General features: G+C 45.3%; 2 protein-coding genes across 2 annotated transcripts in view; both read right to left on the bottom strand.

Moving 5' to 3' along the window:
- The window catches only part of ilvbl (ilvB (bacterial acetolactate synthase)-like), a 15,167-nt gene extending 6,112 nt beyond the window's left edge, over window positions 1–9,055 (bottom strand). The window contains exons 1-9 of the mRNA XM_062552654.1: window positions 8,521–9,055; window positions 7,178–7,379; window positions 5,610–5,737; window positions 4,762–4,900; window positions 3,717–3,828; window positions 3,373–3,472; window positions 2,451–2,548; window positions 1,393–1,529; window positions 769–903 (exon numbers count right to left, since the gene is read on the bottom strand). Of these exons, the coding sequence (XP_062408638.1) occupies window positions 769–903; window positions 1,393–1,529; window positions 2,451–2,548; window positions 3,373–3,472; window positions 3,717–3,828; window positions 4,762–4,900; window positions 5,610–5,737; window positions 7,178–7,379; window positions 8,521–8,640 (1,171 nt within the window). The 5' untranslated portion in view covers window positions 8,641–9,055. The remainder of the gene's footprint in view (window positions 1–768; window positions 904–1,392; window positions 1,530–2,450; window positions 2,549–3,372; window positions 3,473–3,716; window positions 3,829–4,761; window positions 4,901–5,609; window positions 5,738–7,177; window positions 7,380–8,520) is intronic.
- Window positions 9,056–9,686: 631 nt separating this feature from the next.
- Window positions 9,687–17,500, bottom strand: part of glb1l2 (galactosidase beta 1 like 2) — a 21,680-nt gene continuing 13,866 nt past the window's right edge. Inside the window, exons 6-18 of the mRNA XM_062552411.1 lie at window positions 17,403–17,484; window positions 17,066–17,130; window positions 16,836–16,920; window positions 15,765–15,902; window positions 15,426–15,506; window positions 14,564–14,670; window positions 13,443–13,589; window positions 13,283–13,354; window positions 11,394–11,472; window positions 10,936–11,023; window positions 10,580–10,691; window positions 10,324–10,440; window positions 9,687–10,208 (exon numbers count right to left, since the gene is read on the bottom strand). Coding sequence (XP_062408395.1) covers window positions 10,098–10,208; window positions 10,324–10,440; window positions 10,580–10,691; window positions 10,936–11,023; window positions 11,394–11,472; window positions 13,283–13,354; window positions 13,443–13,589; window positions 14,564–14,670; window positions 15,426–15,506; window positions 15,765–15,902; window positions 16,836–16,920; window positions 17,066–17,130; window positions 17,403–17,484 — 1,284 coding nt within the window. The 3' untranslated portion in view covers window positions 9,687–10,097. The remainder of the gene's footprint in view (window positions 10,209–10,323; window positions 10,441–10,579; window positions 10,692–10,935; window positions 11,024–11,393; window positions 11,473–13,282; window positions 13,355–13,442; window positions 13,590–14,563; window positions 14,671–15,425; window positions 15,507–15,764; window positions 15,903–16,835; window positions 16,921–17,065; window positions 17,131–17,402; window positions 17,485–17,500) is intronic.

Below are 17,500 nucleotides of genomic sequence, written 5' to 3'. Positions count from 1 at the left end.
CCTGCACCAGACACACACACACACACACACACACACATAAACCACAGACTTACACTGCATCTGCACCACACACACACACACACACACACACATAAACCACAGACTTACACTGCATCTCCTGCACCACACACACACACACACACACATATAAACCACAGACTTACACTGCATCTCCTGCACCAGACACACACACACACACACACACACATAAACCACAGACTTACATCTCCTGCACCAGACACACACACATAAACCACATATATTGTGTTCTGACTGGCCAGTTAGTGTACAAATATTTACCTATAGACAAATATGGATCAATGGATCAGGTCATTAATTCCTGCATATTGCTGTTTAGAGGTAATTACCCCAAGGCAACATGTCATGTATTTGGAATTAGCTTTCACAGCACTCATTCACTCTCCTAATTCTATCTTTCGATGAATGTCAACACAGATAAGTCTGCGGACAACGTCAATTCTCCAATGCTCCAGCCAATGGGCTGTCTGTCTTAATGTTAGTGTATGGTTTGTAGGGCTCACCCTGTGTTAATGTAGAGTAGTGTATGGTACTGTATGGTTAATGTTAGAGTAGAGTATGGTTAATGTTAGAGTAGAGTATGGTTAATGTTAGAGTAATGTTAGAGTAGAGTATGGTTAATGTTAGCGTAGTGTATGGTTAATGTTAGAGTAATGTTAGAGTAGTGTATGGTTAATGTTAGAGTAGTGTATGATTAATGTATAGTAGTGTATGGTTTGTAGGGCTCACCCTGAATAGCCACCGTGGGCTTCCAGAACATGTCGGAGTTCTTCAGGAGTTGGCTCTTGTCTCGGTTGACGGCGATGATCTTACTGCGCCGGTTCAACACTCTGCCGTAGCTGAGGCGGAAATCACACACTGTGCCTGTAATACACACATCACACATGAACACATCCACGGCCTCGTGCTATACAGTACGTCTGTTCACACAATATCTTGATCAGGAAACAGGAAGTTCACTAGTATACAGTAACAGCATGCAAGGTAGCAAGGTAACAGCGTCAATAGTATTCAAGCTACAGTAGCGGTTGATTATTGGCCAATCCTGACATGAGGTGTAAACCAATGGGCAGTAAGACGTTGGTATGAAATGGAGACGACAGCAGTGGAGAAACGTATTGTGATTGACTCAGGAGCAGAGTGAGCAATTTGACATGACAGCTATTGAAATGCATCACCACTATCATTCCAGTAACACTGGACGCGTCCCAGAGCACTTTGGGCTGCTTGAGTAAGGGCTTTTAGATGGATTGTGGGACATGGAGTTCTCAAACGAATGGAGTGTTCAGGTGAACAGAGGAGTCTGTTGTAAGGTCAGTGTTCCAGAACCTTCATGGTTCCTCTGTGCCCTACCTGCTAGCAGCACCAGATCCGCCTCCTTCAGGGCGTCACGCCGGTTCTGTCTGATGTGTATGGGGCTGTCTTTTCCCAGCATGCCTCGGGACATTCCACCCAGGAAGCACGGGATACCCAAGGTCTCCAATGCCTTCCTGAAGACAGAAAATAACCCAAACATTCATGATTAAGACATGTATTTGACAACTGTGCGCATGTTAGTGGTTTTAGGCTGATTTGTTTAATTCAAATGTCACACACAGTACAGCAGTGTCCGTCTGTCTCTCTCTCTCTGTCTATCTCTCTATCTGTCCGTCTCTCTGTCTCTCTATCTATCTTTCTGTCTGTCTGATGCTTTTATCCAAAGCAACTTACAGGTACCAACTTCAGGGGCAAACACTCCTGGAGCAACTTGAGGTTACAGGTTCTCTAGGCACGGCTGGGTGACTTCACTTTCCGTTGACGTTTGAAGTATTATCAAACAAAACAGAGAGCTAGCTTGCCACTTCCTCCTCCTCTTCCCCTCCTTCCTGTGGCTCCTTGTGCTGCACTAACCCCGCTACACTAACCCCTGTATGTGACAAAACTTGTTCTTGTTCTCCTTCCCGTGGCTCCTGAAACATGACTGCAATAAACCCGCCCCCCGCCCCCCGCCCCCCGCCCCTCATCCTTCTTGTCAGTGATTGGCTGGAACACAGTTTGTTATGTTTCATGGTCCAGGCTGGACCAGGCCGTTATTGTTTTATCCTGGGCTGTCCACAGGGACCACATTTTCTACAGTGTATGCAGGGGACAGGCAGCTGGTGGATCATGAGGAGATGTTTGCTGTTTGTGACAAAACTTGTTCTAGTTTAGAAACCACGTAAAACAAGACACCTTTGAGTGCCTTGCTCAAGGGCACAACAGTGACAGCTCGGAATTAACCAAGTTCCTTAACCACAACACCATGATCGCACACCGCATGTTGGTTTGTGCTGGTCACTACATGTCAGTAGGTAGGTTTGCGAGCTGGTTTCTGTGATTTGGCCAGCCTTACCTGATGTCCTCTGCGGGTGTCGGTGGGAGGGTGGCCTTACCTGATGTCCTCTGCGGGTGTCGGTGGGAGGGTGGCCTGGCTACCCAGGAGGATGACGGGCTTCTTGGCTCTGCTCACCAGCTCTACGCATCTCTGAACCTATACGGCAAACCAATCAGATCTGAGCTCTACGCATCTCTGAACCTATACGGCAAACCAATCAGATCTGAGCTCTACGCATCTCTGAACCTATACGGCAAACCAATCAGATCTGAGCTCTACGCATCTCTGAACCTATACGGCAAACCAATCAGATCTGAGCTCTATGCATCTCTGAACCTATACGGCAAACCAATCAAATCTGAGCTCTGTGCATCTCTGAACCTATACGGCAAACCAATCAAATCTGAGCTCTGTGCATCTCTGAACCTATACGGCAAACCAATCAGATCTGAGCTCTGTGCATCTCTGAACCTATACGGCAAACCAATCAAATCTGAGCTCTGTGCATCTCTGAACCTATACGGCAAACCAATCAGATCTGAGCTCTATGCATCTCTGAACCTATACGGCAAACCAATCAGATCTGAGCTCTATGCATCTCTGAACCTATACGGCAAACCAATCAGATCTGAGCTCTATGCATCTCTGAACCTATACGGCAAACCAATCAGATCTGAGCTCTATGCATCTCTGAACCTATACGGCAAACCAATCAGATCTGAGCTCTATGCATCTCTGAACCTATATGGCAAACCAATCAAATCTGAGACCTGAAACTACTACTGATGGAATTGCATTTGCATTTAGTCATTTAGCAGACACTGTTGTCCAAAGGGACTTAATATGCACTTGTAATACTAACTACTGGTAATATGTATTAATTAGTCACAAGCCTTTTCTCCTCAAATGTCACTACATATTACTAATCCAGGGCTAATTAAGTGTCTCATCTGTGTCAGCTAGAGGACAGAGAGCCTCACCTGGTCATCTGTGGCCAATGGGATGTGGACAGGTAAAGGTGACACATCACGGGATTCCCAGGCACCAGCAAACAGGTTAGAGAGGTGATTCTGCAGGTACCTTAGTTAGGGAAAAGGTCAATTTCGAAGAAGTAAATCTAACTTTTCTTGCACTGTTGTTGAATTGTTTACATTGTTTACATCTGGAATATACCTTTTACACAATCTGACTTTTTAACCCACATAACACTCTTTAGTTCTACATATCACACAAACACGCATAGACACACACACATACACAGATAAAAATCATGCTGCACAAAAAAAGAATCGACTAAAATTAGACTGTACTGCTCTCCACCTACCAGGTGACGATTTTTCCCATGAGGCCTTTGGGTGGGTTCTTGACGCCGAACTCTTTGGACACCAGGTGGTAGGGGTAGAGTGTGTCGATGGGGAACTCCACAAACACAGGGCCTAACGAGAACACACCACACAAGACAGACACAGCAGGGTAAACACACACCCCGGGCACGCCCTCGAACAACACACACATCGTCTCATGGGAGGACCAAGAGGAAACCTACAGTGCACTCATGACACTACTCAGATTTACATACCTGCCATTTCAGTGTTATATATCTATTTATATTATAGCGTTATTACAGTAGAGTTACACATTACCATATAGAGATACTATAGAAATATTATAGTATCACTGCACTCTAAAGCCCAATTCACACCAAAGATTCCTGAAGCGATGAGACGGAGTTGCAGCGGTGTGAATTAGAAGTTGCACGTAGTTGCAAGCCGTCGCAGAGCATTAAACATGTTGAGTCGCAGTCGCAAGGTTTTAGAACGTCGCGGCTCGTCTCGACAGGAATCTTTGGTCTGAACCCTACTTAAGAGAAAAATAGAACCAAATATACTGTAGAACCAAAAATACATGCTTGCTTCATATATGGCACCCCTAAATGGTTCTCTGAACTTTGAAGGGCTCATCAAAGGAACCCCTAAGGGTTCTTTAACGCCTGCATGGTTCTACTGTATATAGCACCCCGAGAACCCTTTCTGTACCAGTGTGTGGAGTGTAGATGATGTATCCTGCACTACTCTGATAGCCGTGTGTGGAGTGTGTGGAGTGTAGATGATGTATCCTGCACTACTCTGATAGCCGTGTTGTGAGTGTAGATGATGTATCCTGCACTACTCTGATAGCCGTGTTGTGAGTGACTGTAACAGTGTGTGGAGTGTAGATGATGTATCCTGCACTACTCTGATAGCCGTGTTGTGTGTGACGGTTAAGAGCAAGCAAGAGCAAGAGTTGTGTGTGTTAAGAGCAAGCAAGAGCAAGTGTTGTGTGTGACGGTTAAGAACAAGCAAGAGCAAGAGTTGTGTGTGCAACCTCACCAGGAGTGCCAGACTGTGCGACGGCCAGGGCCTTCCTGACGATGGGCACGATCTCCCTGATGGTCCGCACTGACGCACAGAACTTGCACAGAGGCTTGAACAACGACATCTGGTCGATGTCCTGCAATGCTCCTCTACCCTGCAACAACAACAAAATACATTAGAATTCAGAACAATGTCTAATTGGCAGTGCAGGCTTTCAGTTTTTTTTTAAGTATATATTTTTGGGCTTTCTATGCCTTTAATGACAGAGACAGTGTAGAGAGACAGGAAGTGAATGGGAGAGAGAGTAGGGGTGGGATCCGGAAAGGACTACGGGGCGGGAATCGAACCCGGGTCGCCGGCGTACGGTGCAGGTGCCCAAGCCAGTTGCGCCACAGCTGGGGCGGCTTTCAATCTTATCAATAATCCCCAAAGAAGTCAACCAATCACCCAGTTCTTTCAATGGTGCCATCTAGTGTCTCTTTACCCAATGGTGACATCTAGTGTTCCTTGTGGGGCTTTGCATTACTATTCTGCTGTAATACTTTGACTACAGCCTGGAATGAAAGTCAGGAGTGTGTCTGCTGTTTGCTGAAGCAAATCTTCTGAATATCAAGTTTGTTGGAGTCCAGTGACTAGTCATCAAGGCCGTATTGACATAGCTTACATTTGTATTCTTATTTGAACTTTGCGAGAGGTTCTAGTAGCTAGACTCTAATTAAAAAGATTTTCCCTCCTTTTTTATGGTAGTATTGTCTCAAGTGACTTTACAGAATAATTGATATTGTCTGAAGGCCCTTTGCAGAACAAAATGTCTGATATCCTTAGAGCAAACACACAAAGGATTGTGGGAAAGAAAGACCGACCTGCAGCATAGTGCCTGCAGCCCCCCCGATCAGCAGCAGCGGTGATTCGGCCATCTGGGCGTTCTTCACCGCGGTGACCGTATTGGTGAGGCCAGGGCCGGCCGTCACCGCGGCAACGCCTACGGTACCTGGAGGGGGACAAAAAGTGCAAAGTCTTTATCATAGTTTCATTTAAGACAGCGGTTTCAGATTTACAATACATTTCTTGTACTTGTTATTCTTACTACCCAAGAGAATGAAACACGGATGTAACAGATGGAACAGGACTGTTTTATACAGCTGAGAAACTGCTCCGAAGTGGTTAGCTTCAACTGGATGGGCCAGAGGGTACGTGTGGTGCTGCAAGGTAGACTCTTGTCATGTTTAAAGCTTTGCAGAGTAGGTATAGGAGTAGGAGTAGGAGTAGGGATATTACAATTTAGTTTATTTAGTTACAATTTAGTTTATGCATATAGACACCTGCTCTGTAATTTCACTGTGATAAGCCAAAGTACTGTATGTGATCCAAAATGTGTCGGTTAGAAAAAGAGGAACACCACTCCGAAGTCCTTCTTAGCAGGAGCAGCAGGAGCTTTTGAAATGCATAACATTTGACTAAATACTTGACTCTTGACATTTGACTTCAAGACAAAGTCCACAACAAATTGCAAAATGCCGTTACACCAGGACTGTGCACAATCACAGAGCGCACAAAACACCTTTGATTAGGTCTCCTGCATCATTTTCTAGCTGATGTCAGTTTGCATCTGGAGATCTCAGACAACTCTCAGAACGGTATTGATATAATGACCTCCATGAGGATGAATATCTGTACTCAGTTCACAAACGCTCACAAAGTATAACTGGGTATTAACCTATTCCGATAAATATCTGTACAAATAGATTATGCTCCTCCAGACTCCTGCTGTTTCAAGGTCGCTGTTCTCCAGTGCAGCAGCCCTGCTTGATGGGCCAGATGTGGAGGAAAGCTCTCAGTTGAATACATGGTAGGCTATGCCTTCATTTATCCAGGGTCAGTGGGTTGCTCACAAAATATAATTAAAAATGATTAAAGGACACTTCTGGGACAGAACTTAAGGTAATGGGATTATGGGTTGGTAGGAAAATCTCAGGAAAGAACGATAAGTCCGCAGTATGCTTTCCTGACACATGTTTGTCTGTCCAGCACCCAGTTCTTGTCACTTTTGGATGTACGTGCGGTACACTTGAACTCTTTGGTATGAATATCTCAAAATATGCACACACTCAGACAGAGAAGTTCCGCACAGTCATTAAACCATGTGACAGAGATGCCACCCCCACACCTGCACTGTGCATCAGGTGCATTATGCGGTAAGCTCCACAGGTGATGCTGTGATGGTGAGCAGGGTGGATGAACTCCCTCCACAGGTGACCTACTGTACACTGAGTAGCTCATAACATGCTCATCGCATACCTGACAAGCACGCCACAGCACAGTGGTTATAATGCCTCCACAGGTGATGCTGTGATGGTGACCAGGGTGGTTATAATGCCTCTACAGGTGACCTACTGTACACTGAGCAGCTCATCACATGCTCATTGCATACCTGACAAGCGCGCCACGGCGTCAGCGGCGAACACGGCCGTGGCCTCGTGCCTGGTGTCCACGATCCTGATGCCCAGCTTCTCGCACGCCACCAGGATGGGCGATATGTGGCCCCCCACCAGGGTGAAGACGAACTTGACGCCGTGAGCGCGCAGCACCTCCGCCACGCTCTCCCCGCCATGCCGAGGACTCTTGGTCTCCGTCTGTGAGGGCAGGGCAGCCAGGAGAGCAGGACACAGGTGAGAGGAGGACAGGTGTGAGAGGAGGACACAGGTGAGAGGAGGACACAGGTGTGAGCAGGACACAGGTGTGAGAGGAGGACACAGGTGAGAGGACACAGGTGAGAGGACACAGGTGAGAGAGGAGGACACAGGTGAGAGGACACAGGTGAGAGGAGGACACAGGTGAGAGGACACAGGTGAGAGAGGAGGACACAGGTGAGAGGACACAGGTGAGAGGAGGACACAGGTGAGAGGACACAGGTGAGAGGAGGACAAAGGTGTGAGGAGGACACAGGTGTGAGCAGGACACAGGTGAGAGGACACAGGTGAGAGGAGGACAAAGGTGTGAGGAGGACACAGGTGAGAGGAGGACACAGGTGTGAGCAGGACACAGGTGAGAGGAGGACACAGGTGTGAGAGGAGGACACAGGTGTGAGAGGAGGACTCAGGTGTGAGCATTCAGATAGCCATCTGTTGAGGCTTTTGGGCAATATCATATCTGGATTTGAGGCTAGACCTAGGTCTATGCTTTGATGGTATAAAATGACTTAGATTAACCTGGAGCTTGTTGCAAAAAGGTTCAGACTTGTATTAAAGATCAGTGGGTGTGACTGGGCTCTATGAAGTCGTTAAACTGGCAGCACATGTGTAGCAACTGTATTCTGCGGTGAGTGTGCACTGTGTGAAATGAGGAGCTAAATCATTTGCTTGTCCAGTTGATCTCGTGCGCCACGAGCTAGTCTATTGCACAATACATCTGAACCAGTTCAAAGTTCATTTCACAAGTCCAAGTGTCCTTCCTTTGGGGGTTATAAGCCTGACCCCTCACCTACAATTAAGGGAGGAGTGTTTGCTAACAGTACTTTCTGCTCCTCCATACAGCTCGTGTGGAACTTGCACAGATCGTTATATTTCACAAACTAAAACAAAAGCGACAGGTTGTCAATGTCTACTGTAACATTAGCCTACAGACATTTCAAGTCATAAGCGTAACGACAGTTGTCCCATCAGTCAACATTTCAGTGATAGAGCAGTTGTTGCACTCATGTCTGCAGGGTGTGAGTGACGTTATTCAAACAGGTTACTCTGAGGTATGAACTGTAGCCTACATGAAGGCACCTACCTTGTGGAAGAGCTGATACAACAGACCAAGTTTATAAGCAGCAAGTGTAAGTCCCCCCAGAACAACAGCAAGAGAGCATCCTAAAACGGTACAAATGTCGATATCCATATCTCCAAACATGCAGCTTGATCTAAAACCTTGAAGCTGCAAAAGGGGATATCATTTACGTGCGATTAAACCTCAGTTGGGTAGCTAGCTAACGTTAAATAATGTATAGCACGACACCAACCCAACACAACAACACCAAGGCACGCGAACGCACGCACGCAAACTGTCAAGTTCCTTTCAGTTAGGCTAGTCCTAAATGTATTTAAATACTATATCTACGCAGGCTACATAAGCAGTTGCATAATATTATTGTCTAAACGACGCCAAAGTAGTAACAATGACACGTCGCCTCACAAAAGAAAGCGATATGTCAACTTGAGATGACCGATTCGCCGGTGTCTTTACTCAATCTAGCTAGCTCTCTCTGCTATCTCAAGAATGTGAAGATCCACAATGTCCGTAACACACCGAGATTTGCGATTGATACGCAGATTTGTAAGCGTGCACTCTGTTGTGAATAGTACTTGAACTGAAGAGGCATCATGACATACAAGTACATTGCCCAATCCAGACGCTACGGCAGTTATGGGGGCGTGTCATCCTTTCGCTTCCTGGTTCCGGGGTCGGGGAAGATTCCAGCTGAAGTGTTGGTACGCAAACTGTAGACTATGAAGAAGTTGATGTTTTTAAGTCTTTGCATGCTCTTAGACAGTGTAATAGACGCATCTACACTTAGCTGAAGTTGTATGTTCGGTATGTAGCTGTGTGTGAGAGAGAGTGAGAGAGAGAGAGAGAGAGAGAGAGAGAGAGAGAGAGAGAGAGAGAGAGCTGAGGACCACCTTCAGAGGTGACAAGAGGTGTCACATAAGGCCTGATGACTTTTGCTCTATATGCAATTAAGCCCATGCAGGGGTCCCTGGACTTTGATCACTAAACATGCAGACATGTAGTGTTATGGGCTTTAACTTGGAACATCAACAGTGTGAAATTAGGCCAACTGAAATTCATTGAATTGACAACTGTGGACTGAAGGTAAATTCAACATATAGGCCTAGGCCTAGCGTTGTTGTGTAACCTGATGACTGTAAAGACTCACAGGCCAGACAATGAATACACATCTTTGTAGTTTAATCCTTGTTTATCACTGGTGTGTATCTGCCCCAGGTTGAGAAATAGCAGATAACAGGCCATTTGTGAAAGTAGGCCATATGTCAGAGGTAACATAATGTTAGACATGTTGAAATAGAAAACTATCTGAACCAAAAAGACAAACTTCATTTGTGCCCATCATAGCATTCTTGTAACTGAAAATGAACATGATTTAGCCTACTTTAAACCTGTCCATATCAAAGTTTTTATGCCTCAAGGACAAAAGACAAATGGCTTGGTGACAGCCTCACTGTTACAATTAGGTTATTCCTGGGTTACTTGACAGATACTTCTAAATTAGGCTACAGAACAGATCAACATTATTTTTCATTGCTGCTTTTGGGAGCTACCGTTTCACCAAGTTAAAAACATTTGTTATTCTAGATGATGGTGCAGAACGGATGTCTTGACACGTCAATTGTTCTTCCGTGCTCTGGATTCTCAGCAAAGACAACTGTGGCACCAGCCCTTTGCTCTTCAAATACAGTTATCTGGGGAAAGAAAATAAATATATTGACTGCAATATATGTTTACTTTAAATATACTTTCAACAGAAGAAAGACAGAGCAAAAAAATACTTTTTTCTTAACCTCAAGACACACCTACCTGATTATTTCCAGTTTTGAGCCAAGGACCAGGAAGGTAGAGGTTTTTTTGAGGACCAATACACCAGTATCGTCCAAGATTATTCCCGTTCACAAACACCACTCCTTTCATCCACCCCTGGAAGACAGTGGGTGTATGAAATAGCTTTCCTTTATTCCGTTACTGTGTTACAAACATGTCTGTCATGTGTGTATACTCCCATCAGCCATGTGGTGTGTGAGTGCGCTAACAAAAGCGTTGGTAATTATGTATTTACTGGCAGCTTGATGAACGTGTCTCTGGGTTCGCCCTCTACGTGCAGGATGCCCTTGAAGAATCCAGGATAGACCAGACTCTCTGTCATGGAGCTCCACTTCCCTGAGTGTGACCTGACAAGCACCACAGAAGGCAAGGATGACTATTATACTGTAGATAGCAAAGTCAATTAAACAGGCTTAGGAGATGCTGGCATTTCTCTTCGCTTTTCAAGTACAAAATATACACTTATGGCTTGGTGCATATAATTTTGCTCAAACTTTATCATGATTTATTCAATATAAACATTATAAAGTGATATAATTTTAATGTGTATTGAAATGCAAATATTTCACTACTTATGTTTATGTCACAAACCGGTTTAAAAAGCTGGGTGTCATGTCCAGACTGTGCACTGCAAATCTTTTAAGAGGAGCATGGTTTAGTAGAATATCTCCAACGAGGCCTGAACACACACAGACAAAGATAATGTGTCAATATGTGCAAACCAAATGTGTCATTCATTTCACTCATAAATTCCGTTTGCATTGAGATCAAACCTATTTTACATGCAAACTGTTTTCATTTCTTTCAGTAATCTTTACAGTTAAATAATATAGTAATATTCAACGGGCCATTCATTGACTGGAGCACAATCACTGCTGAACACAGTAGGCCTCCTGCATGTCTCATGTCTGCAGAGCCAGCATCACAATGCATTTAAATAAGCACCAGCGCTTCACTGGATGTCAGTTCGATCTGCTCGGTGAGAGAGCTCATTAAATGATGGGAATACTTCACTTGAGTGCTCCTCGCTCCCCTCACTTCCTGTTTACCTTTATGCTGGGCATCCAGAGCCTCTCCGTAGTTCACCCTGCCACAGTTCTCCACCAGCAGACTCAGGGTTCTAGACTCCTGGGGTCAGACAGACCACAGAGTAGAGTTTATGGTGGTAGGACAGACCACATAGAATAGAATTAAAGGGTAGGTTGATGTGTATGGTGGTAGGACAGACCACATAGAATAGAATTAAAGGGTAGGTCCATGTTTATGGTGGTAGGACAGACCACACAGAATAGAATTAAAGGGCAGGTCCATGTTTATGGTGGTAAGACAGACCACACAGAATAGAATTAAAGGGCAGGTCCATGTTTATGGTGGTAAGACAGACCACACAGAACAGAATTAAAGGGCAGGTCCATATTTATGGTGGTAGGACAGACCACATAGAATATAATTAAAGGGTAGGTCCATATTTATGGTGGTAGGACAGACCACATAGAATATAATTAAAGGGTAGGTCCATATTTATGGTGGTAGGACAGACCACATAGAATAGAATTAAAGGGCAGGTCCATGTTTATGGTGGTAGGACAGACCACAGAGAATAGAATTAAAGGGTAGGTCCATATTTATGGTGGTAGGACAGACCACATGGAATAGAATTAAAGGGCAGGTCCATATTTATGGTGGTAGGACAGACCACATAGAATAGAATTAAAGGGTAGGTCCATATTTATGGTGGTAGGACCATGGAGGTATTATAAGAACTGGAGAAAGTGAACAAGTCCTGCCCACATTCATTTCAATGGGAATACTAGGCTAGTGAAAATTGCCCAAATTGAACGATTTTTTCAGGCTTCAACATGGCGTTTCAAGGGGCTTGTTTCCGGTGCCGTTTTACTTAGCCAATTAAGTGCCAGATTACTGATTGACGAAAGGTACAGAAGGAGAGCTTGTGCCCACATTAAGCTCGTGCATGAGCTGAGAGTGGAACAGCCACCAATCAGCATGAGGAAAACGCAGGGAAAACGGAAACGGGCACCGGACATGATGTATTTCTGGAAAATGGCGACGAGGAAGTGCCTTGCTAATCGGCGAAGCTAACCAGTCAAATCCTGACCCCCTGGGTAGGACAGACCACATAGAATAGAATTAAAGGGTAGGTCCATGTTTATGGTTATGGTTATGCTAATTAGCAGACACCTTTGTCCTAAGCTAAATTTATGGTATAGGACAGACCACATAGAATATAATTACCGTGTAGGTCCATATTTATGGTGGTATGACAGACCACATAGAATAGAATTAAAGCCTAAAATATTCACATATTCAAATCACTCTTATTATAGAAAACACACACACACACACACACACACACACACACACACACATACAGTATATATTTACATTACAGTGGCAACAGTGGTATAAACAAACGCTGTGTTGTCAATTATCCCATATACTGCATGGTGTGTTTGTGTGTGTGTGTGTGTGTGTGTGTTCCTTTTGTTTTTCAAAGAGGCCCCAATGCCACCATCTCTATCCACTGGTACTACATCATCTGAAAGCATGGTGTCAGGTTTACTTACTTTTGACTTATAGATGATGTAATAATCTCAAGAATAACACTTACATGTATTTAAGGTTAAACTATTCTACGTTTTGGCCATGATCAATATTGGTCATTCTTTTGTTGTGTAGACTAAAGATCATTTCAGATAGGATAAGTCAATGGCACCGCTGCAACGACATCCGTTTCAATGGCTTGCATGATGCAGAAACAGTGCTCACTACAGAGCAAAGCACAGTCCACGAGTCAGCTCCCGGCTCAGCTAGCCCTTTTGCACACCACAGATGATGATGATAACTATTCTGCTCAGTGCCCAGTGGCACACACAGTGCGTACTGCATCCTGTCTGAAAGCTCCATTAGACTATTGTACCTTTCCTTTAGGCAAAGCCACTTCCTGTGTTCTGTAGTCCAAAATGCCCACGAACTGCCTGTCCACAAACACCTGCGGTGGGGAAATATGAAGAAGTAATTGAATATGTGGTGCATAGTAAAATGATACACCGTCTGCATAGATGACATGCAGGGCTTACCAGGGCTCTGTCACGAATGTTGTTTCTAGAGTTCAGGCTGCCTCCACTCGAGATGGCCGTCTCATAAAGGGTGTAGCCGTATGATTGGCCGTTGCCATTGTGAACAGGTAGGTTCTCCATGCTGATTGGATCCTCTGATTTGAAAGGCTATGAGGGGACAGGGGGTAGCCAATAGAAACATTTCCAACTTACTACAAGAGGTTTAATTTAAGTATTGTGATGCCTCTGCCTACTGGTTGTCCATCTGTGTGGGCATGGTGCTGTCCATTAGTACCATATAATAGTATTTACACAATATCCCAGAGCAGCCTGAGGGACTTTGCTCGCTTGCTCCCTTGAAGGGCTTGATGAGCTACTGAAGTACTCAAGGTCAAAGGTCAAGGTTGAGACATTGCAATTACAAAGATTACATAATGTGCTACCTCTCTGTACAGCTATACTCTTGCCCTTTATGCCATGCTCTTCTGTGCAGAGAGGTAGCACGCTAGCCCTGTATGCCATAATCGGCTGTGCAGAGAGGTAGCACGCTATCCCTGTATGCCATATACTCGTCTGTGCAGAGAGGTAGCACGCTAGCCCTGTATATACTCGTCTGCACAGAGAGGTAGCACGCTAGCCCTGTATGCCATATACTCGTCTGTGCAGAGAGGTAGCACGCTAGCCCTGTATGCCATATACTCGTCTGTGCAGAGAGGTAGCACGCTAGCCCTGTATGCCATACTCGGCTGTACAGAGAGGTACTGTAGCATGCTAGCCCTGTATGCCATACTCGGCTGTATACAGAGAGGTAGCATGCTAGCCCTGTATGCCATATACTCGTCTGTGCAGAGAGGTAGCACGCTAGCCCTGTATGCCATATACTCGTCTGCACAGAGAGGTAGCACGCTAGCCCTGTATGCCATACTCGGCTGTACAGAGAGGTACTGTAGCACGCTAGCCCTGTATGCCATATACTCGTCTGCACAGAGAGGTAGCACGCTAGCCCTGTATGCCATATACTCGTCTGTGCAGAGAGGTAGCACGCTAGCCCTGTATGCCATATACTCGTCTGTGCAGAGATATATCACGCTAGCCCTGTATGCCATACTCGTCTGTACATTGGGGTGCAGCAGGCAGTATACCTTCTCAGCATACTGCAGAGAGTCCCACAGTGACATGTGCTGGGAGACCAACACAGCTTCATACGCTGCTCTGTCCTGAAGAGCGGGGGGCTCAGGTACAGGCTCACCTGAGAACGAGAGACAAAGAGAGAGAGAGAGAGAGAGAGAGAGAAAGAATAACAAAGACAGAGAAAGAGAGAAAGTGCAGGCATAGGAGGAGGTTTCTATACGAGTGAGGTGGCTATACAGTTGCTCTATGAGGGAGGTGGCTATACAGTTGCTCCATGGCTATACAGTTGCTCTATGAGTGAGGTGGCTACAGTTGCTCTACGAGTGAGGTGGCTACAGTTGCTCTATGAGTGAGGTGGCTATACAGTTGCTGTATGAGTGAGGTGGCTATACAGTTGCTCTATGAGTGAGGTGGCTATACAGTTGCTCTATGAGTGAGGTGGCTATACAGTTGCTCTATGAGTGAGGTGGCTATACAGTTGCTCTACGAGTGAGGTGGCTACAGTTGCTCTACGAGTGAGGTGGCTATACAGTTGCTGTATGAGTGAGGTGGCTATACAGTTGCTCTATGAGTGAGGTGGCTATACAGTTGCTGTATGAGTGAGGTGGCTATACAGTTGCTCTATGAGTGAGGTGGCTATACAGTTGCTCTATGAGTGAGGTGGCTATACAGTTGCTCTACGAGTGAGGTGGCTACAGTTGCTCTACGAGTGAGGTGGCTATACAGTTGCTCTACGAGTGAGGTGGCTATACAGTTGCTCTACGAGTGAGGTGGCTATACAGTTGCTCTACGAGTGAGGTGGCTATACAGTTGCTCTACGAGTGAGGTGGCTATACAGTTGCTCTATGAGTGAGGTGGCTATACAGTACATACTGTGATAGTTTATCAGCAGGCTCCTGAGCAAGTGGTACTTTAGTGTGTAATCTCCACATTCAGATAAAGGGGCATCATAATCTGGGGAGAAAGCACATTATTTCAACGGAGCATGACATACAAGTTTGAAGCTATATGTACAATGTAACATACTGTATGTTATTTGTAAAACGCAATAACATTTCTCTGTAAAGGATACTGTAGTAGGGTTATGGTTATGGAATTCAGCAGACACTTTTGTCCAAAGCCACTTACAGAATAAAACAATACAACAGTTTAAAATGAACAGTAAACAGTTTGTAATAGTAGCCTAATATAAATGTAATAATAGTGATATACCATAACTGCTAATCTGAGGTTTATAAATCCCCAAATCCACTGCCCCGCTCATGAAACCAAAGCTGGTTCCTCCGTGGAACATGTAGAGATTGATGGAGGCGCCCCGCTCTAGAAGCTCGGAGACGATAGCGGTCATTTCTGTGCTCACGGTGGAAAAGAGAGATCAGATCAGCGTCAAAAACAAACAGACTTCAGAATCACATACTGTAGCAGCCCAAATGACCATGAGAGGCTTCACCCACCTGGTAGACCCACTGCAAGCCGCCCGGCCCCATATAGTTCATATCTACATACTGCATACCCTTTAGCCCAGACTACATTATGGGAATTGTGAGTCCTCTGAACATACTAGATAGATTGATAGAAAGATTGATTGATTGATTTATGTTTGTTCATTCCTCTATACATTCTTTGTGATATGCCTGTCTTTTTTAGCCTGGCTAGCGCCTACCATTTCTCAAATGAGTCGTGGTCTGGCAACCAGACGTTAAATTTCTCGTATTTGAAAAAATGCCCAGATCGGTTCATTGGGCGCCACGGATGTCTATCAAATGCGTCTGTGCATACAGTAGCTCTTCATGGTCTTGCTTTCCCCCCTGTTCTGTGATTGGTCCCCTATATCTCTGGCAAAACTTAGGGCGGTAGTTTTCAGACTGCCTTAGCAGCGTGAATGAAATCGCGTCCAAGGCAGCATGGGAACACTCAGGCTAGTCTTTTCTAGGATCCCAAGGCAGCATGGGAACACTCAGGCTAGTCTTTTTTAGGATCCCAAGGCAGCATGGGAACACTCAGGCTAGTCTTTTTTAGGATCCCAAGGCAGCATGGGAACACTCAGGCTAGTCTTTTTTTTTCTTTTTTTTTTCTAAGATATTTTTTGGGGCTTTTATGCCTTTAATCAGATAGGATAGTGTAGGGTGACAGGAAACGAGTGGGGTGGGATCCGGAAAGGACCACGGGGCGGGAATCGAACCCGGGTCGCCGGCGTGCGGTGCAGGTGCCCCAGCCAGTCGCGCCACGACTGGGGCCAGGCTAGTCTTTTTTAGGATCTCAGGTTTATTTGTCTCCTCATACCCTCTGCTGGGAAGATGTGGTGTGGCTCGCCCCAGACGTCAAACCACCCAGACCAGTACTCCATAACCAGCAAGGGCTTCTCCGGCTACAGGGGGAGAGGAGGAAACAGGAGAGGAGTGAGCATCTTCTTCCTGTTTGGATGATGCACTGATCTATAAAGAATAGGTATTCTTTATAGATCAGTGGGATGATGTGGTTGAATGGTACAGGTTCCAAACTGGAGACGTTACCTGCATCTCAGCCAAGGACTGCATGGCTCCATAGGAAAGCTTCTGGAGGTTGATCGTTTTCAACACTTTGATGGATGAAACGGGAGTCATTTTACAGAGTAGTATTTACTCAGATCCTTTTGTGGAAGGCAAGCTTCATTAATACGTTGATGCTAGCATCTCTCTACAGTATACTGAATGAAGTCACAATAAGCAGTCTTGTCATTCACAGTCAGTGATACAGATAACGTAATGTAATCCTTTTCCAGAGGCTGCACTGCTGTGAAAAGTGACATGCTCCTGCTGAAAACACTCTGATCATATATAATGCAGATGTCAAGCTAGCTGTGACCGGTACCTCCATCCACTCCTCCACACCGAAGACCGTCTCTGTTGTCAGATGTCAGGAGCAACTCAGTTATTCCTCGGGACATGAGAGCCTAATAGGACAAACCA

This window comes from Sardina pilchardus, chromosome 13 (assembly GCF_963854185.1).
Source record: "Sardina pilchardus chromosome 13, fSarPil1.1, whole genome shotgun sequence".
Lineage (NCBI taxonomy): Eukaryota > Metazoa > Chordata > Actinopteri > Clupeiformes > Clupeidae > Sardina > Sardina pilchardus.
Note: the sequence above shows the minus strand (reverse complement) of the source record. Positions and strands in the feature narration are given on the sequence as shown.